The 27,867-nt window shown below is 41.5% G+C and overlaps 2 protein-coding genes across 3 annotated transcripts in view; both read left to right on the top strand.

Moving 5' to 3' along the window:
* The window catches only part of MAPKBP1 (mitogen-activated protein kinase binding protein 1), a 99,816-nt gene extending 72,526 nt beyond the window's left edge, over positions 1 to 27,290 (top strand). For both annotated transcript variants that reach the window (XM_014306391.2, XM_031055826.1), the window contains exons 19-30: positions 2,368 to 2,493; positions 8,898 to 9,046; positions 9,759 to 9,808; positions 10,344 to 10,580; positions 11,539 to 11,708; positions 13,320 to 13,465; positions 13,881 to 14,048; positions 14,943 to 15,021; positions 16,550 to 16,860; positions 17,634 to 18,545; positions 21,882 to 21,967; positions 22,971 to 27,290. In XM_014306391.2, the coding sequence (XP_014161866.1) occupies positions 2,368 to 2,493; positions 8,898 to 9,046; positions 9,759 to 9,808; positions 10,344 to 10,580; positions 11,539 to 11,708; positions 13,320 to 13,465; positions 13,881 to 14,048; positions 14,943 to 15,021; positions 16,550 to 16,860; positions 17,634 to 18,545; positions 21,882 to 21,967; positions 22,971 to 23,264 (2,728 nt within the window). In that variant the 3' untranslated portion in view covers positions 23,265 to 27,290. The remainder of the gene's footprint in view (positions 1 to 2,367; positions 2,494 to 8,897; positions 9,047 to 9,758; positions 9,809 to 10,343; positions 10,581 to 11,538; positions 11,709 to 13,319; positions 13,466 to 13,880; positions 14,049 to 14,942; positions 15,022 to 16,549; positions 16,861 to 17,633; positions 18,546 to 21,881; positions 21,968 to 22,970) is intronic.
* The window catches only part of JMJD7 (jumonji domain containing 7), a 9,624-nt gene continuing 7,713 nt past the window's right edge, over positions 25,957 to 27,867 (top strand). The window contains exons 1-2 of the mRNA XM_014306392.2: positions 25,957 to 25,980; positions 27,494 to 27,627. Coding sequence (XP_014161867.2) covers positions 25,957 to 25,980; positions 27,494 to 27,627 — 158 coding nt within the window. The remainder of the gene's footprint in view (positions 25,981 to 27,493; positions 27,628 to 27,867) is intronic.

Below are 27,867 nucleotides of genomic sequence, written 5' to 3'. Positions count from 1 at the left end.
GAAGAGCATTCCAGTACTTTATTATTCTTCTGGTAAAAAAATTTTTCCTAATATCCAACCTATACCTTCCCTGACATAGCTTGAGACTGTGTCCTCTTGTTCTGTCAGATGCTGCCTGGTGGAAGAGACCGACCCCCACCTGTCTACAACCTTCCTTCAGTTGGTTGTTTCTGTCTTTCAGTAATAAATAAATAATTTAGTTTTCCTCTTTCATTTGTTTAAATAGATTAGGGACAAAAGTTGTAAGAGAGAGAGTCCTTTTGTTGTGAACTTCTGACAAATTCCAGAAACATGGAAGGTTTGAAGTCCCCAGTGATCCTTGTGATTTAGTGCAACATTCTTTTGTTGACATTTTCATGAGCAAAAGGGTCATTTTCTTCATTGAGGGTGTGAAGGAGGTGGATGAGAAGTGAGGAAAGGATTCCTGAAGAAGTTTGCTGTGAGGATATGAGAAAGCATCTTTTTCAAAGGAGGGCAGGAAACATAGTCTTGTTCACACATAACAGCATGTGCAAGAGTAGAGTTGAGAATAGAGAGAAAAACAGGGATGAGAAAGGGCACAAGGACTGTGAGATTAATGTGAGGAAAGTAATGCAAGGTAAGAAAAAACAAAACAAAATCCCCACCCCAATCCCAGCAAAAGTGGTAGGTGGGTGCTTGCTTTGGCAGAGTTTGTGTTGGATGCTAATGTATTCACAGGGTTGGGCTGTTTGCTGCTTGTCTCTAGGTTTGATAACTGTGGGGGTGGGATAATGAACAAGCCAGATTTGCTTTTAGAGTTTTGTTTCCTTTGTTTCAGTATTTTTTCAGCAGCAGATTATGGTTGCTGTTACTTGGAGAGAGCTGCTCCTTGAGAGGAAACAGCTGGCTGTGTTGGGTTGCCATGGTTCCCAGACACAGTGCCTCACCCCTTTCTCCTGGTTGAAAAGCTCCAGTGGGAGGATGAGAGTGTGTTCACTGGCAATGCAAAGCGTCTGTATGTGATTTCAGTAGCTGGGAGTGATGCTCCTGAGCATGGCACTGGGGACAAGAAGGGAATTTTTAGTTTTGCCTTAAAATCTCCTCAGACTGCAAAGATGATATTATGGGTGGTTTTTTTTTTTTTTTTTGGTGTGATATGGAAATTTAAAACTTTTAAATTGTTTTTTCATGAGAGAGAAAAAAATGAAGATTCAGGTATTCAGGATCCTGGCACTTTTGACATTTACCTCAGGTCAGGGAGACCAAAGTTCATGGTCATTGTTCAAAATGGCAAAGCAAATTAATGTTTACATGCTAACAAGAAAGACGGAAAAGCCAGTCCTTAAAAAATCTTCTGTGTATTGGAGTACCCATGAGTATACTTGCACTGATGGGCCTGGAAGAACTGAATTAAATCTCTTTGGATTCCAAAGTAGGATGCAAGATTTTACAAGTGATAGCCAAAGCACCATGTCTGTTTCTACGTTGGTGTAGGTATACCCAGCTAGACAGGAAAGATGACTGAGATAAGGAGAATTAGTTAGCACTGAGGTTAAATTTCAAAGACAGTGCTGGTCATTTTACTTTCTAATAGCTGAAGATGAGATACAGTATTCTTTAATGTGATGAGGAATATTTATTTAAACTGGATTTCTGACAAAATTAATGAAATGAGACCGCATTGTTGGTTTCTTTCTCTCTTGAGTTCACTGACCAAATTCAGTCAAATGTCACAGAATACTTCACAGAACATTCTGAATTGGAAGGGGCCTACAAGGATCATCAAATCCAGTTCTGAAATGAGTGGCCCATACCAGAATTGAACCCATGGCCTTGGTGTTATTAGCACTGTGCTCTGAGCTAATGGCTATGTAAGTTCTGTGCAAGTGTTCCTACTCACTGTAGGGAGTCCCAAGCAAAATATTAGAAGCACCCTGCTGCAAAAAGTACTTCCACATGAGCTTAACTGTTAATATTGCACAGAGACTCCATGGGATGGTGGGCATTAGGAAGACCTTGCCTTTGAGTGTAGGGGCAGTCGGAGACTTCAGCTTAGCCACTGTTAGAGGATGTAAGGGACATCTGTAGGCTCCACTTATCCTGCTGACTATGGAGTGACTTGTTACAGCATTTCCTTCAGCAGCTGGCCAGATAGTCAAAAAAGGTATAGGATCAGAGATGAGTCTGTGTAAATATCTCTGCAGTTGCTCTCACTCACAGGGAGGCTTTGGCAGGCAGGTTTAACCCTTTCATCACAAGGCTCGTGATGGGATTGAGTTTCTGTGAAGCTGTTTCTGCGTGTGCCTCTGCCACAGACAGAAGGGCTCTTGTTTGTCTCTGCAGTAGGAATTAGTATCAATAAACTGAACTGAGACTTGATCCCAGCCTCACCTTTCTCTCTTTCAGCTGCATCTTCATCTGGCGTCTGAGCTCAGAGATGACCATCAACATGCGGCAGCGACTGTCGGACATGAAACAGAGAGGGAAGCAGGCAGAGAAGTCTCCTCCTCACAAGGCAGCTGGACTCATGAGGTGAGCAGAGCAGACTGAGAACAGGTGGAATGCGAAAGTGTGGCACTGGGATTCAACTGTAAGGTTTTTGCTGTCTTCACTGATAGTGTTCTTCCAAAAGTTCTCCTATTCCTCTTTTGAATTTGGTTTTGTACCCCTCTTCTTTGGATATAGAAACCAGACTGGCATCTTCCAGACAGTGTGCTTCACTGATTGCAATATGTATGCAATGCTTCTTGTGTCTTAATTTAGTTCAATGATGTGGTCAGAAACTTTATTAAGCAGTTCACCTAGGAATACTGAGGATGGTACACAGAATTCCAGCATGGAAGCAGTGATCCTTCATGAGTAAAGTTCTTTAGATCTAAGCTGAATGCAACTTGAAGGCTGTTTTCTGTGGTGTTAGTACTGAAGTATACCTGTGACCTCTATGAGTTGGCTCTGTTGATCAAATTCTAAAAAAGTCCTTACACTTTTGCTGTTTCTTTGTTAACTATTTGCTGGAGGCTGTAAAAAAATCAGCTAAAATAATTATAATATGAATAATAAATACAAAAATAAATGAAATGGGAAAAGGTCTTGCTAGCTGAATAATATTATTTTTTGCTAGGTAAACAACATATCTAAAAACAAATTACTGCAGTCTACAAGTGGAATAGATCTAAATTTATCTAGTGACCTTTCTTTTAAAAGTGGTGCTTCTGTTTTTAATCAGCACAAGAGTGACAAGGTATTTTTGATTATTAGTCTAATGTGTTTGGTTTCTCTGTAGTTTATAAGTAACTGAGACGAGTTTGACTGTAAGTAATGCGGGGGAGAGTCCTGACCAACCTGTTATGAGATCACAGTGGAGGGAAAAAAGGGTAAATGCAGATTTTTTTGTTCCTATGTCCCAAATGACTACACATGGAGTTCTGGATATAGAAGTACCAAAACATTGGAGGAATTACCACACTGGTTTTTGAGTGTCACGAGGACTTTCCCACTCGCTTTGGGAGCAAGCAATGTTGTAACAAGTCTGTCTACATAGTTTTGTTTTGGAAAGTTTTGATCTGCTCATTCCTGAAGCGAGTCTTGTCTAGTAAGTGCTTTTGGTAACGATACTGGGAAAACTCAGGAAGCCTTTTTTTTTAGCCAAAGTTCTGGATCTGTCAAGCAATGTGCTTTTTATAGCAGTCTCTCTATTATTCCAGCAGCTGCAGCCTTACCCTACCAAGGCTCAGCCTGTGACAGATAATCCCAGCCCTGTTCCTGTGAGGTGATACTTGTTTCCATCACAGACGCTGGCTGAAGGGCGGTGCTAGTGCCACGCCAAGCCCAGAACTTCAGTAAACTTGTTTGGTAGCCTCTTTGCAAGCCTGCAATCTACTTGTCAGCTCTGAAAGCTTGTTTTCAGTTTTGATCATCCGCTGTGGTCATTGGAGATCAGCAAAGACATAATTCCCAGAGCATTTTGGATTGGTACTGACAATGGAAGAAGAGCCTAGTGGACCAGCATTATTGAGGTGGGAGAAGAAAAACTAATGAACTTGAGTGAGTTTTGTTTTCCAAGTGCCCTGTACCTGTTCTGATTGTTTCCAAAGCCTGTCTGTATAGGTTGTAGTAGAGAGTTGAGTTGCAACTTGTGGTGTAAAATTGTTGTCTCAGAAGACTGGCAGTAGTATGAGAAATCTCCCTGCCTTGTGATAAGTCATTTGTTCTACTAGATCTTCTTTAGAACAGTCTTGCTAGAATTTGGTGGGGGAAGTAACACATTCTGCTAGTATCATGGTATGGGTGTATTAGAGGATGAATAATCAAAATAATGCTGGGGTAACAAAATTGATCTGAGGAGACAATGGGAGATGAAGATTTCCAATTCAGGATAGTCTATCCAGTTGCAACTGTCAGGACAAGAATTGACACAGGTGAGTAACATCAGCAGTGTAAACACACAGAAGATGCCTTTTTGGGTCAAACCAGTGCTCCACAAAGCCCAGCATTCTGCCTGTGACCCTGGCAATGGAAGATGCTATTTAGTGAGAAACTCTGTGAGCCCTGCTGTATGAGCCTTTGTGGTCCATTTGCCTCATGCTCCATTGTTACATTAGGGATGTTAGGAGGTACATTTCTACCTTTTTCCTTTACTATCTGGACATGGACCAATTGTCCACTGAGTTTGTATAAATTCTTTTTGAGCTTCATAATATTGTCTGCCTCTGCAGCCTCCTTTGGTGACAAGTTCCTGGAGTTCACTGCTCTCTGTGGAAAGGACTTTTTTTGTCTCTGTTAAAGCACATTCCTACTAGTTTTTATGAATGTTTTTTTCCTCTGAAGTTTGCTTCTGAATATTGTGAGCTCTGGTGACCTTTGTTCTTCAGCCAGCTATTGGTAGTGCCCATGGTTTTGTAAACCTTTTTCATAACCTCTCTTTATCCAACCTGTTCTCTGAACTGAAGAGTCCCAGCATTTTCAGTCCCTCCAATCGTTTTTAGAGGCTAAAGTGTCTCCTCTGAATGATTTCTCTGACTCACCTTTATGGGACATTGTATTACCTTGGAATTGCTCTGACCTGTAAGACCCACAGTTCTCCATAGTGTGCCTGAGAGCCTTTGAGTTCTACCTCTGGTTGTGGTAATTGCAGATGTGTGCTTTTTTCCTGAACATGAGGAGCTTTGATAGTCTGGGATAATAGAACTTGTACTCAGTTGATATTGCTGGTACATTTTGGTTTTAAGGCTTTTATATTTTCAGTGAAGGAATCATGTAAAGGCCATTTAGTAGGGTTTTGGTTTTGATCCAAATATGCATTTATAGTTTAGAAAAGCTTGTCTCAAGTTTTAAGCTGATTTTACTGTGGAATGTTTGCAGGGCTTATAGTCATGTTTTAAAAATCACTTTATCTGTGGCTTTCCTTGACTCTTTTGTATAAATAGCAGGAGAAAAAAAAATTATCCAAATTAAATTGTTAAAAAATTATCCAAATTAAATTGTTTAAAAATTATAGATGTACACTGAAGAAGTACTGTGTGCTGTCAGATATATTTGGAAAGAAGAGCTCCTTATCAAATTCTCAGTGGGTCTTGTCCAGTCCAGGAAGGCTGTGTCATTTCCAGGGCTTAGAATGGGGCAGGCTCTTGATGCCTTATCAGAAATGGTGCCTCAGTCTGTGATGAACTAGTGCAATTATAACACTAGGGAAACTCTGAAGTCAGTGCGCTGGGATCCTTCTGTGGGGAAAAGCAGAACAACTTTCCTTTTAAAACACTTCAGCATTTGAGGGGGAAGCAGGAGGATATAATCTGCCAGTGATACCTACCACCCAGGATGTTACAGTTTCATAAATACATCTCTAAAGCTGAGGGTTTAAGTAGCACAAGATTAGAGTGGGAATGCTGATGACATACCTCTTTAAATGGATAGTTGCCATTCTTGTCTGCTTTGTTTTGTTTTGAGAAAGCAAAACAGTGTTGGACTCAGGTCATACAAAAGCATACAGAGTACCTATTATCAGATGTCTGAATACTAGCACTCCATAATGACATGTGGCGCTTTTAAGTCTATACCATGTCCTGAAGACTTTCTAATTTAAGGTCTTTCCCTTCCATTCACCCTGTACTGTCTGACCCTTCAAAAACTGGGAGCTGAAAAACAACTGGCACTGCTGACCTGTATAGAACAAGATCCAGATTGTGGTGAGCTGGGAGTTTTCCTCTTCTCCCAGGCAACTAGCAATAGAACATGGGAAAGTGACCTCCAGTTGTGCCAAGGAAACTTCATGTTGGACATAGGAAAAGTTTCTTCATCGAAAGAGTGGTTAAGCATTGGAACAGGGTCCCAAGGGAAAAATGTTGAGTCACCACCCCTGGAAGTGTTAAAAAATGAGTACACATGACACTCCATGATATGGTTTAGTTGGGCATAGTGATATTAAGTCAAATGTTGGACTTGATGATCTTGGAGGTCTTTTCCAACCTTAATGATTCTGTGATTCTATGATAACAGAATGAGATAGTTCCTCAGCAAGGAAGACGAACAATTACAATTGGAAACACTTGCTCTGAGTCACATGGATCTTGAGAATTGGACATGTCTGTACATGCTATTCTGGAATAGCTACTCTGAAACATTCATTCTGGTATAATGATGCTTTGGGGTTTGGCTCTTGGAGGAATTCAGCAAACCCCAGAAGTCTTACTCCTTAATTTTCAAAATGCTCTCATGTTGTGCTTATTTGGAAACAGTCTGTGCTTGAAAACTCACTGTACATTATACTGTACAGTGAACATGAAAAAGAACTGAGGAAGAGTATTGAGGAGATGTGTGCAACAGGGGGCTTAGAAGAAAATCCACAGTACATGGGGGAAGGCAGGGAAAGAAAGGAGAAATAATGAAGTCTGAATAGAAGGGTTGACTTGGGCAAGAACAACAGTTAAAACACTCAAGACCTTGTGAACCTAGTTTTCATTTCAGCAGTATCTCAGTTTCAAGTCGGGGACCTAGGATCATTCTGAAAATATCGTTCATTCATTTATCTCCCTTCAAGTTACAGAACTGAGTTTGAAAAGCATATTTGAGTTATAAAAAGAAGGATGTAGAAGAGGGGCACGAATTTTTGCTGGGATAATGCAAGATGACCGTATGTTTATATCAAATATGTTACTTCATAACTTGTTTATCACTTCCTGTGAAGTATGAAAAAACCTATTTGACTTCCAAATATGTTTTGCATTCTCTGCTACTTGAAGGACACTGGAATATACTTTTCCCCCCTCCCCTCACCAATTTTTTCAGTCACCATCTGATGGACAGGGGCCATCTTTCTATTTGTAACATGCAACACATGGATGGCAATCCTCCCTTCTCCATTTAAACCAATGACAGTACACATAGGAGCTTGGCAAACCCATAATCTTGCCTTGCCATATCACCTCATGATTGTGAGGTAATCAAACAACTAGATGTTTAAAGGTCTAATAATCCAACCCTTCTGTCCTAATAAACTCCTCATACAACCATGATGAGGATGCTATCAAAGTTACTGATACAGAGTTAATATTGCCTACCATGAATAAATGTAATTAATATATATCATAGGATGAAACATGGCATAACCTCAGACATACTGGGGTGCTTGGGCTTTGTCAGGATTCTCCTGCTTAAACACAAGAACCTGAGAGTGACAAGATGAGCATACAAGGAGACAGTAGAAAAGATGAAGAGACTGACAAACTCAAATGTCAAAAGTAGATGTGGATCACCAAAATGAAATTTCTTCACTTGAGAACTCTGCAGGCTACAGTCAGTTTCACTTTTCTTTTTTGCCAGAACACTTCAAAGCTCATCTGAAATGGTTATTACTCATAATGAAATGGAAATTGATGTTCTGCCATTACACAGGAAAAGAAAAGATTAAAATACCTTAACTGCTTCTTACCATGTTTCAATACTGCCTGTGATCTGTCAGCTGCAGGAGAAGTTGATCCCTTGCCAGACTGCTCTGTATTTGGTGGATGAGCTATTTTTATTTCATGAATAATCCTTGGCACTCAACACTCACCAGTGATATCCTATAAATGTCACTTATGATGAGTTTGGCATTCTAGCTCAAGGCCATGGAGTGGGGGCTACTCAGATGTATTTGTTGGGGATTCTTCTTTCTTCAATTGTTGTCCAAAAGTTTATTTGTTCATTTGATTCTGTGAACTGAAGGAGTGAGCACAGGAAAGGGAAGAGGAGAAGAAAGTGAGAGAGTGAAATTTGATGTTATTGAGTGTCCTTGATTGGTGGTGGCTGTTCTATGCTGAGAGTGCCTCTGAGGTGTGTGTGGTAAAACTGGCCTTGATCAACTTAAACTGAAGATCTACTCAAGATATGTTTTACATGATCCTTGTGCTTGAAAGTTAAAATAGTCAGCATGGTGCTCTTACAGTGTGTGGGCTGTGCCTTCAGGGTCTGCCTGGAGCAATCCTTGAAATGAACCTGTCTCTTATGGGATAATTTGCCATAAATCCAATTACTTTCAAACAGAGACTATCTTTGATGTTTTTGATGTGTAAATCAGTTCCAGAGAAGAAATGCTTAAGGGTGGGAAAAATATTTGCCTTTCAAATATAACCTACCATCTTGACCTTATCAATTGGCAGAGTCTGAAATAGAAGGCCCAGTTTCATTCCATTTGACTTTCTCACACTTGTTTACTTCTGATTTCTGTCAACCTTCCACGTGTATGAGAACAATGTTGTGGCAGGGTCTGCACATCTTTGTGCAGGGTTTAGCTTGCCCTGTTTCTCAGAGGTGGGCTGTGCTAGAGCAAGGGATGTTTGAGAGAGTTGAGGCAGCCTCCTGAATATGGATGGAGATAAGGTGGAGAACTGGTGTAAGGATTGAAATGGTGGGCAGTTCGTGCATAAACCATAATTCTCCTTCTAATTCCTGCCTTCTAGGCATGAGTCCATCTCTGCCCTGTCCTCTGTGCCTGCACTCTCATCAGATAGTGATAAGGATGGTGAAGATGAAGGCAATGATGAAGATGAGTTACGAGGGCTGCAGTCTTTCCATATTCAGTCCAACTGCAACACTGAGAAAGACTCAGGTATAAATGGGAGAGGGACATAAGCAGAGCTGGAGGAAAATGGCATGGATGTGAAGGGAGGACAAGATGAGAGACACTGGCTTAGGGATAACAAGGTATGGGCAGAAAGAGAGGCCAAAGCAGAAGCATATGGATAGATACCAATGGGTAATGTAGAGCTGCCCATTCCTGCATCTGAAGAGGGGTGTTTTTCAGAGTTCTCTGTCTAGAAATGCAGTTGTTAAATTGGCAAGTTTCTTGCTAGTTCCAACTGGCTAAAGAAATTTTGAATTAGTTTCATGTGCTGGGGTCTACAAGCTATTAAAATTCTGCAGAAACCAAAAGAGATCAAGAGATCTCCTCAAAAGAGAGGATTTTAGAGATGTCTGATAAAACTTACAGTAGAGATTGCTGTTATTAATTTGATGTATTTTTACCACAGATGATACAGTATATTGGAGCAGATTTTTTTTCCCAAGCCTTTGGGAGGGCACTGTACTGTGGCAAGTGTTCTGCAGTGGTCTGCTGATTCAGTGGAAATCTTACATAAAACTGTATGTCTCCATTAAAATCTTGGTACAATGATTTGGGTAGTCAGTGGGAAAGCATATGTTGACAGTGGTTCAAAAGGTGTAGGAATACTGCCTTTGTTGAAAGATGAAGTAAGAGATTGTTCAAAAGCTGGACTGCTGGCCAGGATGTCAACCAAGTGCATATCTCTTTACCTTTGCAGATCCAGACCTTACTCTCTCAAGAAGCCTTTCTCACTGGGAAATGAGAAGGGTGAGTTACTAAACCTTCAGACTGTATTTCTTGTTACGAGGAAACTGAAGGAGAAATTCCCAGAGAGATCTGCATTTGCACTTGTGGGAAAGGTGCAGTTGTGGTGGGAAACCACTGAGAAGCCTCTCTCTGACGAACGATTTAGAGATGGTAAAATAGAGCCTAGTTTAAGAGACTAGGGTGTTTGGAGTCTAGAGCTGCGCTTGAGATTTTTACATCAGTCTTTTTACATCAGGTGTTATGCTTTTGTCTTTTAATTTTTGATCTGAATCTCATGTGGTGCTGAAGCTGTTCATATACTTGGATCTGAGCAAGACATTTAACTGTTCAATTGTGCAAGAAGCAGCAACAAAAGTATAATTTTTACTTGATGCTTTATGATTAAAGGTGCCTTTCAGGCTGTCTTTTAGACAGTTTTGAGGCTTTTACTGAGATGGACATAATTATATTTTTCTGTGTTTCATGTGTTTTTTTCTCCTGCATTCCATCAGCCAAGCTCAGTCTCTGAGAGAGTCTGTGTTTTAATTTCCCTCAGGCCAAAGAGATAGCAGCAATCCAGCGCTCAGAGGCACCGATGAGCAAGGTGCCCCGGCAGCGTGGCCGCTGGTCCCAGCCCAGCAGCAGCATAGAGATGACGGTGAAATCCATGCTCGACCTGCGGCAGCTGGAGTCCTTCTCTGTTTCCCGTTCTCCAAGCCGAGACTCGCTGTCCCAAAACAGCAATGGGGACGACAGAGAAGAGCACACTGACCTTCCTGTGCACGTCAACAAAGTAAGGGCAGTACTGCTCTGAGGAGGGGAACCCACTCTGAGTGCATCTGTCCTGCATCTAGTTGTTATTATCTACTTTTACTACTACCTGAGGCCATTCTTTTTATTGTTAAAGGTCTTCTAATGACTTTTGAGGAACTTTATTAGATAACTCTATTGTAATTAATACTCCTGCTACGTGTGATTCTGCTGTCTTATCGCAGAGATTGTATGGGTCAAGGTTTCTCTTCAGTGGCAGGAAGACCTCATGTTTTCTTTTAGCTCTTTGAATATTTATGTCAAAAACAAGCTGAGAAGTTGAGCTTGGAGATACAGGTGTGTAAAAACTTGGTAACCTGTGACCTCAGTCTGCTGGGATGCAGTTTCTTGACTCCAGTAACCACTGGAATGTGGCTCACATGAAGCCCTTAGGTGTTGCCCGTGCTAGATGAGTAAATTCTCTTTGATCTTTGTATTGATGGGTCACAGCAAGTAATGTGTGCTCATGCTCAGAAAGCTAGTGCCTATTTTCCAGTAGCAGTCTGTCCAGTGCCTAGCTTCATTAGAAGTTTTCCCTCCCCTATAACTGTGTGACTGAGAAGAGGATTCAGATTGTTTTGTGCAGTAATACAGTTTTTGAGCTGAAATGGCCTAGTTTTGTGAATTGTCCAGTCAGTCTATAGAAAGTAATGGAAGAACCTGCTGCCACATGGCTTATACTCCTGATGTGTGATCAAAGAGTACTTTACCAAAGAACTTTAGGGAATTGCAAACAGGAAACAAACCAGGAAGGTACAGCAGTAGTCTGACAAGTTTAGTAAATAAGGAACAGAAAAGACATAGGATTGCTGTGTTTTTTGATCTCAGATTGCTGAACATATTCTGTGCTGTAATGCATACTTTCTAGCCCTGCACAGCACTTGCTGATGTAAGGTAAAACACTGGTAATATCTAGTTTTTTCTCTTTTTAATTAAACCAGGTTGGCAGCTCAATACTTCCCCAAGATAATGGGTCTTGTGCAAGACCCCAAGTGATTCGGCTTGTGTCTTGTGAAGAGGGGATTTTCTCTCAGGAACTGGAACCTTCTGAGAGTGAGGAATGTGTAATCTACCCTGAACAAGATGAAATCCATCCCACAGACTCTAGCAGGTTAAAAATAAGCTCTCTGCTGTGCATGGCTCAGATGTTTCTGTTCTGGTTTTCTTGCAGCTTGTATGGTAACTTTGATGACTTGACTTACTGCCTAATTGATGTCAGACATGTTTAGTTGAGAGTTTTATGTCAGATGGATGCTAGAGGCATATGAAACTATGAAACTAAGAAGGCACCATTAAAATAATTTTCCTCTGAGGGAACCGCACATTAACAGTCTCCTCCAAGGTGTTTTTTTTTTTTTTTTGAGCAAACAACTTGAGAGTAGCCTTTTTGCTTTCTCCCTTATCTGGACTGAAAATAGCAAGGGAAAACTTGGAAGCTGGAAAACTCACTGAAGTGACACATATGTGGCAGTGAAATGCCTACCCAGGAGAAATGACAAGACACATATTTATGAAAATTGGGCAAGAATTTAGCAAACGTAGTGTGTGATTACTCTTCTGTGGGAAATAGAATGAATTGCTCAATACAGATGGAATTGAAAAGGACACTGGAGACAGTGGGGACCTTTTTTATTCCTCTGCTGTTTCTTCTGTTTTAATTTTACACAGTTTAATTTTTCTGTGCTCCCTTTTATTTTTCTTCCCCGAATTTTGTTCTTCCCTTCTCCTCTTAACCTGATTCTAGTAGCTGTTTAATTTCCTTTGTTTTCTGTCATGTTACAGAGAGCAGGGCTGATAGCTTTAGACAGACTTTCAAGCAAGAGTGCATGCCAAGATTTTGCAGTTGAGGCTGCAAGGTTTTGCCTAGCTTATTTTTCATTTTTAGTTTTGTGATGATAACATTTGGACGGAGTAGACCCATGTGCTGCTCCATCATATAAGAAAGGGAGACCCTCTGGTGATGTTGGATACAGACTGGACACATGGCAATGTTTCCAGCATATGGGAGCTGCCAGGGGTGGCTGCCATTCAGTTCTGTTGATTGACTTCGGCATCCTACCTTGCCTTGGAGTACATTTGAAACCTAAGTATTGCAAAAAGTGGAAAAAGGAAGTCCTTAGGCATCAGGCAAAAGAACAGTGCTGGTGACATTTGACAAAATAAGTTCCATGAAATCACAGCAGAAGTCAGTAACCCTTTCATAGAAGATTGTATTTTTGTATGATGTTCTTCAGTAAATTAGTCTTTCTCAAAGCCAGAATCTTGTATATTTTGCATCACAGAATTTGCCCAAAGAAGCAGGTCATGAACATGGTAAAAAAAAGTGTATTAGAGCTTAAATCTATGGCAGACTGGAGTTTCTATCCTGCAGGTGTAGGCCTGGTTTTAGTCCCTTTTTCATCATGTAAACTTCTACATTTTTTCCTCACCTGTGCTGGAAATCTAGCCAGAGCAGAGTGCTGCTGGTGTCTGGTAATCATGAGAACTGACAACGCCCAGAGAATTAGACAGTCCCCTTGGGACTTCCATGTCCAAGCTTAATGAAATGCAAAAAATATACTGTATTATGATGAGAGAAATCAACATATTTTTCTCTTTAAAGCCTTACATTTGTAATAAAAGGTGTTCCTAACACAGGTAAGGCCTTATTAAAGTTAAATGTGCTTCTTTACATGTAAACAAATATGTCTTCTAGTGCTGTATCTTCCTGTCTCTCTTGTAGTGAGTTCCAGGTAAAAGCATTGCCCCATGGGAAGCTGTGTAGAGGTTATCACAGTAATGGATGTCCAGACAAACACAGTCCAGACAGTGCCTGCTCTGTAGATTACAGCAGCAGTCGTCTGTCCAGCCCAGACCATCCGAATGAAGGTAAGATGCAAAGCCATGATAAATATATTTATTTATATGTGAGCTCTTAGTGAGCTGAGCTGAGGTCACACTCCTATTAGTCACACTGGCACTGCTGTACAGATTCAGGGGCATTTGAACAGACACCTCAACGAAGCCACTGTAGAAGCAGGAGTTGGACTTTCCTTCTTTCCTTGTGCACCTTTGACTTTCTCTTACCTTGCTAGCCAAGGAGGCAGGTTTAGTACTGATTATGCCATAGGCTATGCTGTTTGTAAGGTACAGTAGATTAGAGAATTACTGCATGTAATGCTGACTGACTTTAACATTCTAGGTTCAATTTAGCATCTTTGTTGGTTTGTTTTTTTTTTTTAATTTGGCTAATGTTACTCTGATTTAGTTTTTACAGCACTGGGTTTTTTTTGCCTTTTCCCAGATTCTGAAGGCACTGAGCCTCTAAGCATAGATGGTGTTTCAGACCTGGAGGGAGAAGGAGAGGAGGATGTGGGTACTAGCATGCCTGAGGGAGAAATTCCTCAGATACCTGATCAGGAAAAGTTCCTCAAGGAGCATTTTGGGACCCTGAGCAACACTGATGGAAAAGGTACATCTCTATATTTTCACTGGGGGGACTTTGTCTGGTCACTCCTGATTTTTCTCCTGTATAAACAAAACAGGCTCCAAAACAGGCTGCAAGTTCTGCTAGGCTTCCGGGGATGTGTGCATATATGGGGAGAGGGGAAAAAATGGAAAACAGTGTAAGAGGCTTAAAGAAGAGTTAACATCTGTTAACTTCAGCGGTCTGTGTGTTAATTTGTGTAGGTGAGACTGAGCTCTGTGTCAGTTTGTGTTAAGTATTGTCCCTGGAATCCTACAGAGCTGTTACATTGCTCCCTGGTTTTTCCTGTTGTAAAGGAAGGCACTGACGGCGCGTTCGCCCCGCATAGGTGACACGCAGTGGCCTCTAGTGGTGCATCAAGGCATAGCCAGTGTCACAAAAGAAAAGGCTGAAAAGCTGGGTGGAGAGAGAGAATAAGAGGAGACATCAGAGTGGCAAAGGAGCTGGTTTGTCTTTATCGACCAACTCCAGAGCAAAGCATATCTTGTTAGAATTGATAATGGTTACAGGCAGAAATAGCTATGTGAGTTTTTTTGGTTTTTGGTTTTTTTTTTCCTTTTATTTTTTTTTCCTCTTGGATGGATTTGTTTTCTGCTTCATGCCAGTGCCTCACAGTCCTATAGGCAGGATAGGACACAAAGGGAAGCAAAAAAGGAGGAGGCGTACCCTTAGGGAGAGTAGCAGCTTAAGGCAGAGTAATCTAAGTAGAACACTAAAGGCAAAGGAAATACAATTATTTCATTCTCTGTGGCTTTAGCTTAAAAAAACTCCCCTTGGATATCAGGGAACACTTTATAGTCTCTATGATAAGAAAATTTACAGAGGATGCTCTGTAAATAAACTGCTCATTTTTCTTTCTCCTCTAACCAAAATTTTTAGGTGGCTCATGTAGGAATCTGGAAAGAACCGAAACCCTCAGCATTTCCTCTCGCTTTCTTTCCCAGTCCCCGGCTCTCAGGTATGGCTCTGCTTGTTTTGAGTGTTTCTGTCTGTGTATTTATACTAATATGAGTAGGTCTCACACTAGGTTCTGGGTGAAAACAGCTGAACAAACTTCTAGCCTTGGTGTGCCTAGGCACAGCAAAGTGTTAGTACAGCCCTTGGGAGGCTGTTTGCAGACTCTTGTGATTTGGACAGGTTATCCTGGATCACTTTAGCTGTTGTATTTATTCTAATGTAACACTATTGTTTGTTCTTTTCCCTCTTTCAACAATGTGTTTAATTGTTTCATGATTAATGCCTTGGTTGATTAAGTTGGAGGAATCACTAATAATCTAATTTTCTCTTCACTGTTTATGCTCTGTTTATTCTTTTGCATTTCATTCAGCTTGGACAATGAAAGTAGATTTGTCAACTTTTCCTTTGTTTTACAGTCCTTTCTTACTCAGCTTTGTTTCTTGGTCCCATGCCTTCACAGGGTGTTCTGGTGTCTCACAAAAAGCCTCACAGGGATATTATTCTTCCAAAATTCCCTTAACCCTAAAAGGCCTCTGCAAGCTGTTTTCCTTGTTATTAAAAAAAACCCCAACAAAACAAATAAATTAAAAAAATTAAAGCATTAGGTCAATGTTTTTGTTGATTTGGGTTCATAAATTTTTAAAACACACAAATACTCCTGTATTTCTCTAAAATGACAACCTAAAATCTTAGCTCAAAGGAATTTCATCATATAGGACTAAGCAGATTTGAATACATCTTCTAAGGTTCACCAGCTGTGTCCAGATTCAGTATGGTAGGGAAATTTGTTTGTTATTGCTGTATTCAGCTGCTGTTGCTGCTGTCAGGAATGCTTCTTAGTCTGATTCATGTATATTTGGGAAGAAAACCAATGGTAGCTATTGTGTAAGCTTCTGGAGAGTTGCAGTGATGAGTGAAGGAAGTCACTGGTGCTCTAAAGGTATAACAGGGGAGGTAGTTTTTTGATTATGGAAACCTCTGGGCTTTGAATCTGTTCAGCTGTTTAAACATGCCAGATTGGAAGTTGCCTCTTTTCTGAAGTAAGCCCACTGTGTTTGTCTGAAGTGGAGAGGAAGTTAGGCTTTCCTCTTTGAGATACTGATCAGCTTTCCTAGTCATTATGCTTTTATAATGTTAGGAAAGCATATTTACTTCCTCTTAGGGTTATCTTAGAATTGAAAAGTTTTAAATTTTAGTAAGGTGAGCTGAGAGAAAAGACCTGACCTGACTTTGCCCAGTCTTTCCTATGCCTGGAATTTTTCCTTCTCTTTTGTCTTCCCTTTTTATGGTGTCCTCCCTGGAAACAGCAACCCAATGCTATCTGTGATTGCAGTCTCTAGTCAAATGCCTGAAGACCAGAGCTTGCAGGGTTAAGTAGAATAAGTGTTAACAGCTTAGGGCATTTTTGACTTAAAAAAGTCCAGACAGGGAGAAGTTCTTAATTCCAGAGAAACTTAATGCATGTTCCTGTCTATCCAGGGGAACACACTTACTTGTTTTAACTGGGATTTCTTTATTGTGTTCTTTAGACGACTGTCACTCTCTTCATCCAATCTGACACTGGTTTCAAAGCCTATCGAGCCACCAACCCAGACCAGTCAGTTTACATCAAACCTGTTGAAAAATGAGAGCAGCCATCCTGATGACGCATCAGAGAGTAGCCAGCTCCTGGAGAATGTAAATTCAAATCGAGCTGCCTGTGTGCAGAAGAAGCGCAGATCAGCTTTGGAGCCCGGCAAAGTTGGTATGGCTCCTGGACGGGTTATTGCCTCCTTTCCAGAAGGGCCTGTGAATGCAGTCATGAGGAAGGCACAGTCAGTGCATGACCTCGTGCATGAGGGTAAGGACACATGTTGGAATGATGATATGAACCTGAGAATGAAATGGGGGCATCTCAGCGGAGGATTTGAACTAAACTTGCCTTTCTGCATTCTGAGCTACGGGCTTTACATGTCTTCTAACTCCTACCCTGTCAAGGGAAAATATTTTAAATATTATTAATTAAAATATTATTTAATATTTTTAATTTGTAATGCAGATGCTGGTCTTCTAATTATCAGTCTCTGATATTTGTTTGATATCTGTGGGAGAAGCACTGGCAAGGGTGAAATGAAGTATTTGCAAAAATAGTCTCCCTTGCTGTGGGTGGTTGCTCCACCTGAAGCTCCCCAGGGTGGGGAGGAGAGAAAGAGGGAAGAGATAGTAACTGAGAGCTTACTGTATCCATGCCCACTGAGTGAAATAACTCTATTTTTGAAACAAGTAACTCACTCACCGTTAATAAGTTTGTTTAAAAAAAAACCAAACAAACCTACATGATCACCACAACAGCATATATCAGTTTTTGCCTGCTTCTTCTGGCTTCTCTCTTAAGAGTCACAGTGGTCCAAGGTCTTCTGACCATATATGTTAAGAACAAATCTCTCTCATGAGGAAAGCAGAATTGTCTGAGCAGGATGAGGGATGGCAAAAAAAAGAAAGCTGTTGAGGCTTGGTGATACTAACCTGAACACATCTCACAGGGGCTGAGCTGAGCCATGTTAAATTCCAATTTAGGAATTCACTGTAGGCTCTTGTCTATTTTTGGTATGTTTATCTGTTTAATTTTCACAGATAAGGGTCCAGGAGTGATATCCTCTGCCAAGCAGCGTCCTCAGACTCTTTTGGTGGTTGAGAAGGATCCCAGACCTAACAATTGCAGGGTGTTATCAGCCAGCATGTTGAAGATGGATGGATCTGGTGCTCTGCTGGCCAAAGATGTCAGGGCCGCAAAACCAAAGTCCTACATGAACCCCACAACCAGCTTCCGGGCTAAGATGTCAAGGAGCATATCTGTAGGGGAAAATCTGTACCTTGGTTGCTCCACTGAAATGTTGACTGATGGGAGGACTAGTCCTCCAGTGACAGAGAAGACACAGTTTAGTTCCACACCAGATGCTGAGAAGATTAAGCTGCCAGTGAAAGAAAACGTTCCAGTGAAACCTGCACTCCAGCCAGTTGTAAACTGCTCATCTCCCAAGTCCTTCCACAGCAAGTTGGCATCATCAAACCGAGCACATCTGATTCTTGACATTCCCAAGCCATTGCCTGATAGACCTACACTGGCTTCCTTCTCACCCACTACCAAAGCAAAAACCCTACTTGAGCCACAGTCTCCACAGTCACCTGCTGGGGCCTCTAAAAAGAAACCCTCTTTTCCTGAGGTCCGAACCTCCAAGAGGGAGAATCAAATTGCTGGGTTTCTGGTTCCTGGTAGAGAGGTCTCAACAGGGCTTGCTAAGGAGAGCCCACTGGATTATCCAGTCTCAAGGACAGATTGCCAGGATGAGCCAGGGGTCACTAGTCTAAAACTGAGGGAAGTGTCAGAGGGCCAGCAGCTAAGGTCTCCTGAGATCACACTGCCCAGGGGCAGGGAGCGGATCACCGGCATCGCCTGTGTGCTAGACAGCCAACCTGGACTTTGCCCACTAGACCCCATCAGGCCCAGGTCTCCTACAGCTATAACTGCCTCGGCACAGGTCTCAGGTGTGCATGGATACCCATCTCTTATCTTCCCCCTTCTGTCTCCTGTCTTTGTGAACCGCCTCACGATCCCATCACATTTCTTTACGTCCAGCTTCTGGCCTGTCTCGTCCTGTCTGCACCTGTCTCGTTCCATAAACCATCCCCTCAATGGTGAGACACTTCTTCAATCTAACATCTTTTTCTCAGTCTTTAGTTTCCATTTCCTCTGGGTCTTATGTCAGACAGTCCTTCTTAGCTGGTTTTGTAGACCTCAGAATTATCATGATTTTAGTGATTTAGCTGTTCAATTACCTCTAGGGCCTCAAACCTCTTTGTGGTCAATGCTAAAAGCTGATATGCTGGGAATCCCCTGAAGTACATGGGTCACATTCCCCACCCTCCTCTTGGAGCATGTTTGGCCAGCAAATGAAGGTACAGGCCAATATGTGCTAACAGAACCAAGCAAACACAGGTAATACTGACAATGAAGTTATGCCAGGCAGCTCAAAGTTTCCTTTGTTAATATGCAAGTGTGCAGGGTCCAGAAGAGTTTGCATACAATTTTCTCCCATGAGATAAAGCTCATGAAAGTGAGCTCCTTGCTGTAGCTACCTGTAAGAGCAAGCAGGTCTTTGTGCGGTTATCACTCTGCTTTGAGGACATGTCTGCAAACTGAGTATGTGCAGGGTTTGAACATAAAAAGTGTGCATTAATTTTTGGATTATCTGTAGTGTGGAGAAAAAGGTACAAGATGAAAAACTTTCACCTGCTGAAAACAGCTCTAAGATCTGTTACAGGTCTCAGTTTAAGGTAATTCAATTAATTGAAAACTAGCAGATAAGTTCAAATTGAAGCAGAAATCCTGCCCTCCAAGGCAGGAAAACCTCCAGTGGCAGAGTTTGTGGCACTGTTTAGTTCCACATCATCTCCTGAGGTTTTTCTTTTGTGTCACAATCAGAAAGGAAATACACCTTTCTGAGTTGTGCATTAGAAAGCTGAATATTAACCACTGCCCTGATAGCTTGTATCTTAAGGGGCTATACAGCTTTTATCCCTTTTGTTATGTTGTTCTTACTCATATCCAAGAAGGGATAGCTCTGTAATCCTGTGATCAATTGCTTTCTGTGGTGCCAGGCTGTTGCACCATTCCTTGGTTATGCACAATATTTCTGCACCAAAACATTGCAGAAGTTTTAATCTGGTTTTGATGCACTGTTTTTTTTTTTTTCTTTTTGCATTTCTAGAGAGATCAAACACCTTAAGATTGAAGCACTGTTATGTAAAACAGGAAATGTGATATTTTGTCAAAGGACCTGCAGTTATCATACCGTTGCTGCTCTGAACAATAGTGTGTGCACCTGAAATTTTCAGACCCTTCCCCTACAGGGGTGAGGTTTCTTCTAGCACCAGATGCAGCCTGAAGCTGTGGAATCACATTCTACAGCAGAATTGTAGTTGTCTGTGCTCTTTAGGCTGAGTTTTCTCTTCTGATTTGTGAATCAGGCTACATAGCAAATGGTTTTTGGTCAGTTTGCAGAATTAACACAGGTAGCACAGATAAAGATTTTCAGTATTGATTTTATTTTTTTTAACAACTCCCAAACATAACACACCCTGACAGAATATTTAACATATTTAACAGCATCCTTTAGTGAGTTAGAATGATACAGCACTGTGGATTGCAATTTTTTTTTTCAGCAGGCAGCTGTCAGCCTTAAGCTTCTTGCAGACCACATTTCCCAGATTTTTAGTGGTAGATGCTGGAAAAGCTGTTTAGATCCAAGTTGGCTATTGCTGTGAACAACTTACTGTGGCTTCTGGGAATCACAATGTGGTAGTTTAGATGAAAACTGTAGGGTTGATAGAGACTTGTTCTGCTTCTGACTTGCACTGCTACTTTGGATTTCCACTTAATTTTTCTGTCCTTCCACTTCCTGCTTGTATAACAGCTGCAAATAAAGAGACTTCATTGTACTTATTAAAGTGTTTTGACAGCTACAGTTAAGATGCTGTAGATGTGCTTAGTACTGTTGCTCTGTTTAATATTCTCTGCTGGTTTCTGAAGAGCTCTGCTCTGCACACCTGAGAGGCAGAAAATGCCTGTTACTTAAGCATTTTTATGATCTTTCTCCTGACCGGAGCCTCCCGGAGCTGGAGACCAGCATAAAAACAATGATCAGAGGAGAAATCCAGAAAAGAGAAATGGGAAGAAACAGCTGGGTTTCAAACATAAGGAGGGAAGGAGGGGGGCAGAAATCAAGAATCTTGGATTGCACTGAAGCCCACTGTCCTCAGACTCCACGGGTGATTTAGGATCAAAGGATGCAGAAGGAAGGATTTGTTCTTGCTCCTTTGTTCTTTGTGGATGTTTTTATTTATGTATAAGTAGATGTTTTTCTAGCTGTAGTTGTTTATGCATCATCTAGATGTATTCATAAAATTAGCCTAGGTCCTCTCCAGTCTGTTCAAAGATGGTGTTCTTAGAATTGCAGAAATTACAGTGCTAATGTGACAAAATTTTGGGCTTGGGTAAGAAAAGTTGAAGAAAGTTGAATGTCCTTTGTCTGGGCCTTTGCAAATTGAAGACTGTGTTTGTGTGTCTTTGTCCATGGTTTATATCTAACTCATGAAAGTGTTTATTGTAAGAAGATTCCAGGCCTTCAGCTCATGTTTTGGAGATAATATCTGGTGGGGACAGGCAGGAAATGCTGTCCTTCAGTTGCTTGCTTTTATTTTTTAGATTTGGATTATGGTCTGTCCCCATTGTATGTTATGTGTTGCTCAGCAATGCAATTCTGTTCTGAGTTTGCTTGTCACAACTCCTCTGGAGCTCAGTCCTCACTAGAGAACGTTGCAATAATTCAGTATAATCCATCATGCTCTGTGCTTTTAATACTCTGTGCAGAAGGATACGTGAGGGGAAGCTTGTAGATTTCTAAAACTAGGTAGAAGCTAAATTAGAGGCTCCTTGGATCAGGCCCTCATGCCCCTGGAAGTCCTCATACAAACATGGCTTTAATTGTAATTGGAAATCACATGGGTAATCTGTGACTATCTGTGACTGTAACAAAAATGTGCAACTTGAGGAAAAACATTGCTGACTTTGGAGAGTCTAAAGACTGGAAAAATAGGGGTGTTTGAAGCAAGCAGCATGTCTAGTTAGTATGAAAGAAAGCTCATACAGAATGTGCCTATTTAATAATTTGCTCAAACTACCCCTAAATATTGAATGACAAGTTGTGTGTGCATGGTCTTTCAGATATGGATTAAAAAGCCTGTTTTCTTTCCAAACTATGAAGTTGTGGATAGTAGACTGTCTGTGCCTTACCTTGTGCTTTTATGTTTTCCTCCCTCCAGAGTCGGGCATCAGCATAGAGCAGTGTGAGCATGTAGTGTCCGAGCTCCAGGACAGCATGCGCAGAGCCCTTCACCTCTACCGCAGGGTGAGTGACTGAGTGACCTCACACATGGACTCTGGTACACTAGCTGGGCTTTACAGCCCACAGGCATCTTACACAGAGTGTAAGTGCTTCCTGCCTCAAGGTGTTCTCTTGACTGTGTGTTCAGTGACGCAAACTGTCTGGCTGTCCACTTGACTGCACCTTAAACTTGAACCGGGAGCTCCTGATTTCCAGCTCTTGGATTTTCCAAAGGTTTGCTGTGGTACTCTGAGCAAATCAATGAAGTTTTCAGTCTGTTTAGCCTATCTGTAAACTGAAGATAACAGTATGCTCTTTTTCAAATGGGTATTAGGGAATTAATTAATAGTTATACAGTATTTCAGGGATATGAAACATTACAGGAGCTTTGAGTTTTATTACCCCATCTGCTCTTTGATGCCTGGGAAAAGGATTAGCAAATGTGGGATATCATGGCAATCCAGCTGTGAGAGAACATGCAGCTGTTCGCTTGTCCCTCTCACCTCTAGACCAGAGCTACATGCAGAGCGATATAACAGCTCTTTGTTCTTTTTCTTACCACTGATCTGTCAGGTCTCGTGCAATGAGTGTGAGACTTTGATGGTGAGCATCTGCCACATGGTCCTCTGCAACTCTGGCCACAGCACTTGCATTTGCTGTCTGACCTTGCTCTGTTCCTGGGACCAGCTGCATTTGGCAGACAGGAGGGACTGGAGACTGTGGGCCTGTGCTGCAGCTGGGAAACACAGTACCTCCTTAAGCCCACTATAAGGGGAACACTGCCCAAAAATGTGCTTCCCATCTCTGTCCTATTGGACTAATGCCTCTGGATTTTGTGCAGCTAGGGAGTATTGGATGCATGCCCTGCTATATGTCGAAATAAGCAGTCCCAAATGTTGAAGAAAAGTAGACTCGATTGGTCTGCAAGTCTTTATGGTTTTACTTCCCTCAAGGGCTAAAGTTGCTTACTTGGTGGTCTACCTGAACCCCAATGCATTCCTTGTTTTCCCCTCCTCTTTGTTTTCAGGTACTAAATGATACGGAATCTTCTACTGACAAGGATAAAATAGCAGGCCTCCTGACAGAAGCATTCTCCTCCATGAAGAAAGAGTTGGACTCTCTGAAGGATGCAGAAGAGCTTCCAAAAGACAAGGAGGCACTGGTGAAGCCACAAGATAACACTAGCCCACTGAATGAGGGATGTGGTGCCAATCTACCGAGTCCCAAGAGTTTGGGAGATGAGCAGACACTCGCTTTGTTGGAACAGTACTCGGAGCTATTGCTGCAAGCTGTGGAACGACGCATGGACAAAAAACTCTGAGGGGTGGCTTTCAGGTGTTTGTGAATACACAGAAATAATTGCAAGAAGAGGACCACAGAGAGAGCTTCAGACCAATGCTACCATCAGCTGGTCTAGGGCTGGTGGTGATACATTTATAAATTGATTTCCTCAGGCTCCAACAACTGACTTGTTCCAATTCTTAGCAGTGTGCTGGCCACAGTTTTAATATTTGTTTCCCAATGGTCTTCAACTTCCAAGACTTCTAAACAAAGTCTTGAAAGAGGAGTTTGGAGAAATTGCCTTGAAATTTCTTCATAGCCAGGAGATCAGGATGTTTGACACCTAAAATACAAAGAAAATCCAGATTATCCAAGAAATTCTGAACTGCTGACTAAAAGCAAAGGTCAATGTGAAGCCAAACCCTTCCTCTCCAAGACTTCATAAGAATCAAGAATCAGACTTTTTATGGGTTTATTTATTAATTTATTTCTCTTGACTGTTGCTCTGTGCCACGTTTGTGGCCATTACCTTTGTCCTTCAAAAAAACTGTCAATCCCTTTGCTATATTTCAGCGAGAAACAATCTCTGTATTATAAATCCCCAACAGGGAGACAGGCTGGAGTGTCTGTGCAATTAATGAACTGTTCTCTGCTTAGATCTTTTCTTGCTGTTCTTGGTTTTCCTGTCTTGGTTTTGTTCCCTGCAGTAATCCTGCTGTTGTTATGACAACCCTGTCTGCTTTCCTATTGTGTCAAAATAGTCCCCACACTGTATCTTATCTGCATTCACCTCCAGGGAAAGGCTCTGTATCCCTTGGGCCATGCTTTCAAGATTACTTTATGAATTCATCAGTGATATTTTTAATCTGGAATTTGAATACTTCAGACTGGGTTTTCTGCAGACATTTTAAAAATTGGATTTAGATACAATACAAAAGTTTATTTCAGCCAGCTTTCATGATTAGGAATTGGATATTGATTTTGTTATGATTTATTTTTGGAGAAGTGACATGGAAAAGCTGGTTTCTATCTCGTACAGTGTCACTATGGGTTTGAGAGATCTTCAGTGCCATGGCTCATCTGTGTCATTTGTTCATTTCACTGCGATAGGAAAATGTTTTCTCCTTGCTGTTACATGAAAACAGAACATTTACATCACAAGAAAACTGGGATTCTTTTACCTTTAGTAAAGCTATTTCAGATACCCTCACAAAATTATTTCCTAAGAACTTTAAATGAGATATTTTGGGGTGTGATGACCACCATTTCCCCTGCCTCTAGCTTCTTTGCTTTTAATGAATTTCTGGTCTGAGAAACAGAATCTTCTCTTCTTGCATTTGTATGTGCAATATTCTTCTTGCCCTGTGGAGCTTCTCTAAACCCATGCTAACTTGTGTCTGTTGTGGCTTAAAATTGTCCAGTGATGTTTTTTAGGTCAATGATATAAGCTGAGGAAAACAATTTTAAACCAATGAAATTCTTCAGCACCTTCCCCCTTACTCCCATTCCTTTCAACAACAGGGGAAAATACACAAAATGTTTTATTTCTTGCATCTCCAGTCTGTCTTGCATTTATTTTTGAGATAGCGCAGTGTAATCTGAGTTCATAAAACTAGTGCAAGCAACAAAAATTTGATGAGAGAGAGACTGCTAGCATCTGTGGAAGTCAGTCAGAGGCAGCCAGACTGCATCACTTGGTTACAGAGGTTACAGTGTGGAAGCAGGTTTTTTCATTTTACTGTCCTGGCTGCTGTTTCTCTGAAACCCTGTGGCACTTGGAAATGTGGTCTGTTGACTTCTCTTTCTGTGACTGCAGATCTGCAATGCAGCCTTTTTTCTGCTGGTCTGGCCAGACTGGCATAGGACAACCTGTTTCTCCTGAGTACTCTAGGGCTGAATAATCTGCAGTTCTGTCTCTCCACTAACAGGTTTGCTGCCTGATCACTGCTGAGTGCTTCAGGACATGGCAGCATGGGAAACATTTTGAGAGCTTTCCAGCTCCTTCTGCCTGTAATTGAAATCTGCCTAATCATATTTCAGATGTCCTTGCTAACCTTTCTTTCCATGGGCTTATACTGAAACTTTAAAGGGGTTATTTTCTAGTCCCTTCTCTGCACTGTATTCTGCTGAATCAGCTGGTGTTCTCAGTCCCATGGGCAGCTTCTCTTGCACAGACAGGTTTTGCAAAGGAAGGCAAGTTGGAAACCAGAGAGGAAGTTTCTGGCAGTGAAAAGGTGAGCTGGAGATGCCATGAGTGGAATGTGTGATAACAGCCATGTTTGATCTGTGATGGGAGTTAGTGTGGGTCAAGCTTGCTTTTGAGGTGACCTGTTCCTCCACTTTCAGACTGTGAACATATGTCCTAGTATACAGGGAATTTCTTGCTGTACTGGGGCCACAAGACACTCAGGAAAAATAGCAGCCCCTTGAACCCAGGTATATTTTGGTACTGTTGATAATGGTTTGAGGTCCTTTGTATTACTTCCTTGTGCAATTTTATACCATTTTATTATTTAAACATTGAGGTAGTGACAAAAAGGTCAGACATGATACAGAGGAGCCAAGTGGTGAGAATGAAATGACCATGAAAGTAAAGGGCAACAACCAGCAAAGCTGGCATATAAGCTAGAGATATGAAACAAAGCTCCTTGGAAATAAGTTGTGTGAAGCAAATCTGATTTTTAAGCTGATCACAGTGGGTTTTGTTTCCGGAATGGATTTTACTTGGGATCATGGCTGTATACAGGAAACCAGAGGTAAAATCCAATCAGAATGATGGTGAGAAAAGTGTTGGGCAAGTAGATCTGTTGGAGAATGGTTGTGTAGTTTAACATAAATTTAGAACAGTGTATGTAGGAGACTCAGGAAAACAGTAGAAGTAGAGATGATCTTGGTCTGTAGAACACCATTTGGCCAATACCTGTGAATGATACAATACCAAAAGGCTTCAGGAAAGTAGATATAGGACTTGGAGATGGTGATCTGTAATTGAAGGATGAATGGGAAGGAGTTTGTTTTTAAATATGTTCTGTTGAGCCTCTTGCTTTTTCTCTTGCAACTGTTCTCTAAGCAACTATTTTTTTTTCTTAAATGGCAAAGTCCTGAGCTGCTTGTTTGAGGCTTTGATGTTTTGAATTGATTAGAAGCCCAGCAAATGCTGGTGCCACAAGTTTGTTGCTGAGAGGGGTGAGGGGATAGTGTTGCTCTTTATAATTTAAGACTGATTCAACTAATTGTTCCCTGCTAACTTCCTATTGCTGGCAGTAGGAAATATTCCTAAAACCTCTAGTTTACAGAACAAAAAGAGCATAAATGCATTGCATTTGCACCTTGTGAACTTGTTTCACTACAGGCTGTCCATTGGGCCAGGTAGAGAAATAATGAATGGTAACCGCCTGGGAAGTCAAGAGGCTTGTCAGAGGAGGTAATAAATTTCAGTCTATCCCTCTTAATGGTTTGTGATCCCTCTTACTGGTTTATGTGGGTGTTAGCATAGGCACAGCAAGATACATGTATTACAATAAGTTATTTGTTTAACATAAAGCCTGAAAAAAGAATTTGGACCTACCTATCCTCTTTACATATATTTTCCCCTCTTCAACCCAACATTCCTGGTCAAAATGAGAAGTTCGACGTTTCTTTTCCATCTTGCAAATAGTACTGCTTTGCCTGTGGAACCCCTCAGTTTGTTTAAGGGCTCTCTTGAATTGGGACAGTAGGAAGGACTGCAACCTGAAAGGGCACCAAACCGTTGTATTTCCTGCTGCAAGCAGGTAACACCTTCATCCTCCCCATCTCTCAGCGGCACTCGGGAGCTGTGTGTATGGGCATCCACCTTTCTTCCACCTCCTCTCTCAGGCTGTCCTCTCCTTTCCATGCCACCTCCCAAGTGATGACTGGGGCATGGCCTTACGCAGCCCCCTCCCCAGCCTCCCCGTTTTGCAGACTTCATCATGACTCAGAGGAATTGGGACGTTTCTTTCTGGGAGTAGAAACATACCAACTTAATTTTTTAAGAAGAACGAATATGTATATACTTATATATAAGGTAAAAAAAAAAAAAAAAGAAATGCAGGTATTTAAACACCCTTGGTAAATTCATGCATGTGTACAGTGTCTTCCCCCCAGCCCGTTGGATGTGTAGCATCCAGGACACCAGGACACTAAATGACAAAAACCTTGTTGAAATGGTAGACAGGTCTTCTAGCAGCCCCCCGAGAGAGCAGGTGGTTCTTTCTCTGGGTGAGTCCGGCGTGTCCCATGTTTCAGGTCGTGCGTGTGGAGGACACGGGGCGGCTGGGGCTGTGCTCGTGTCACACGGGGACCCACGCGGGACAGCGGCGCTCGGAACAAGCCATGTGCGCCCCGCGCGTCCTCCTGCGCCCGCGCTCCGGGCGGGGCAGGCACCTCCTCACCCCGTCCCCCTCCTGCACTGCCCTTTTCCTTCACTCCTCTGAAACACAAACAAAAAACCCTTCCTGCTTTATTTATAAATGCGTGTTTTTATACTTTCGGCTTTAGGCAAAATAATACTTTGTCTTTTTTTTTAATTATTTGGGAAAAGAATTAAAATTTCCTTTGGTTGTTTGGTTTTTTTGGTTGAGTTTTTTTTTCTTTTTTTTTTTTTTTTCTTTTTTTTTTTT

The sequence above is a fragment of the Geospiza fortis genome, unplaced genomic scaffold, assembly GCF_000277835.1.
Source record: "Geospiza fortis unplaced genomic scaffold, GeoFor_1.0 scaffold66, whole genome shotgun sequence".
Taxonomy (NCBI): Eukaryota; Metazoa; Chordata; class Aves; order Passeriformes; family Thraupidae; genus Geospiza; species Geospiza fortis.
Note: the sequence above shows the minus strand (reverse complement) of the source record. Positions and strands in the feature narration are given on the sequence as shown.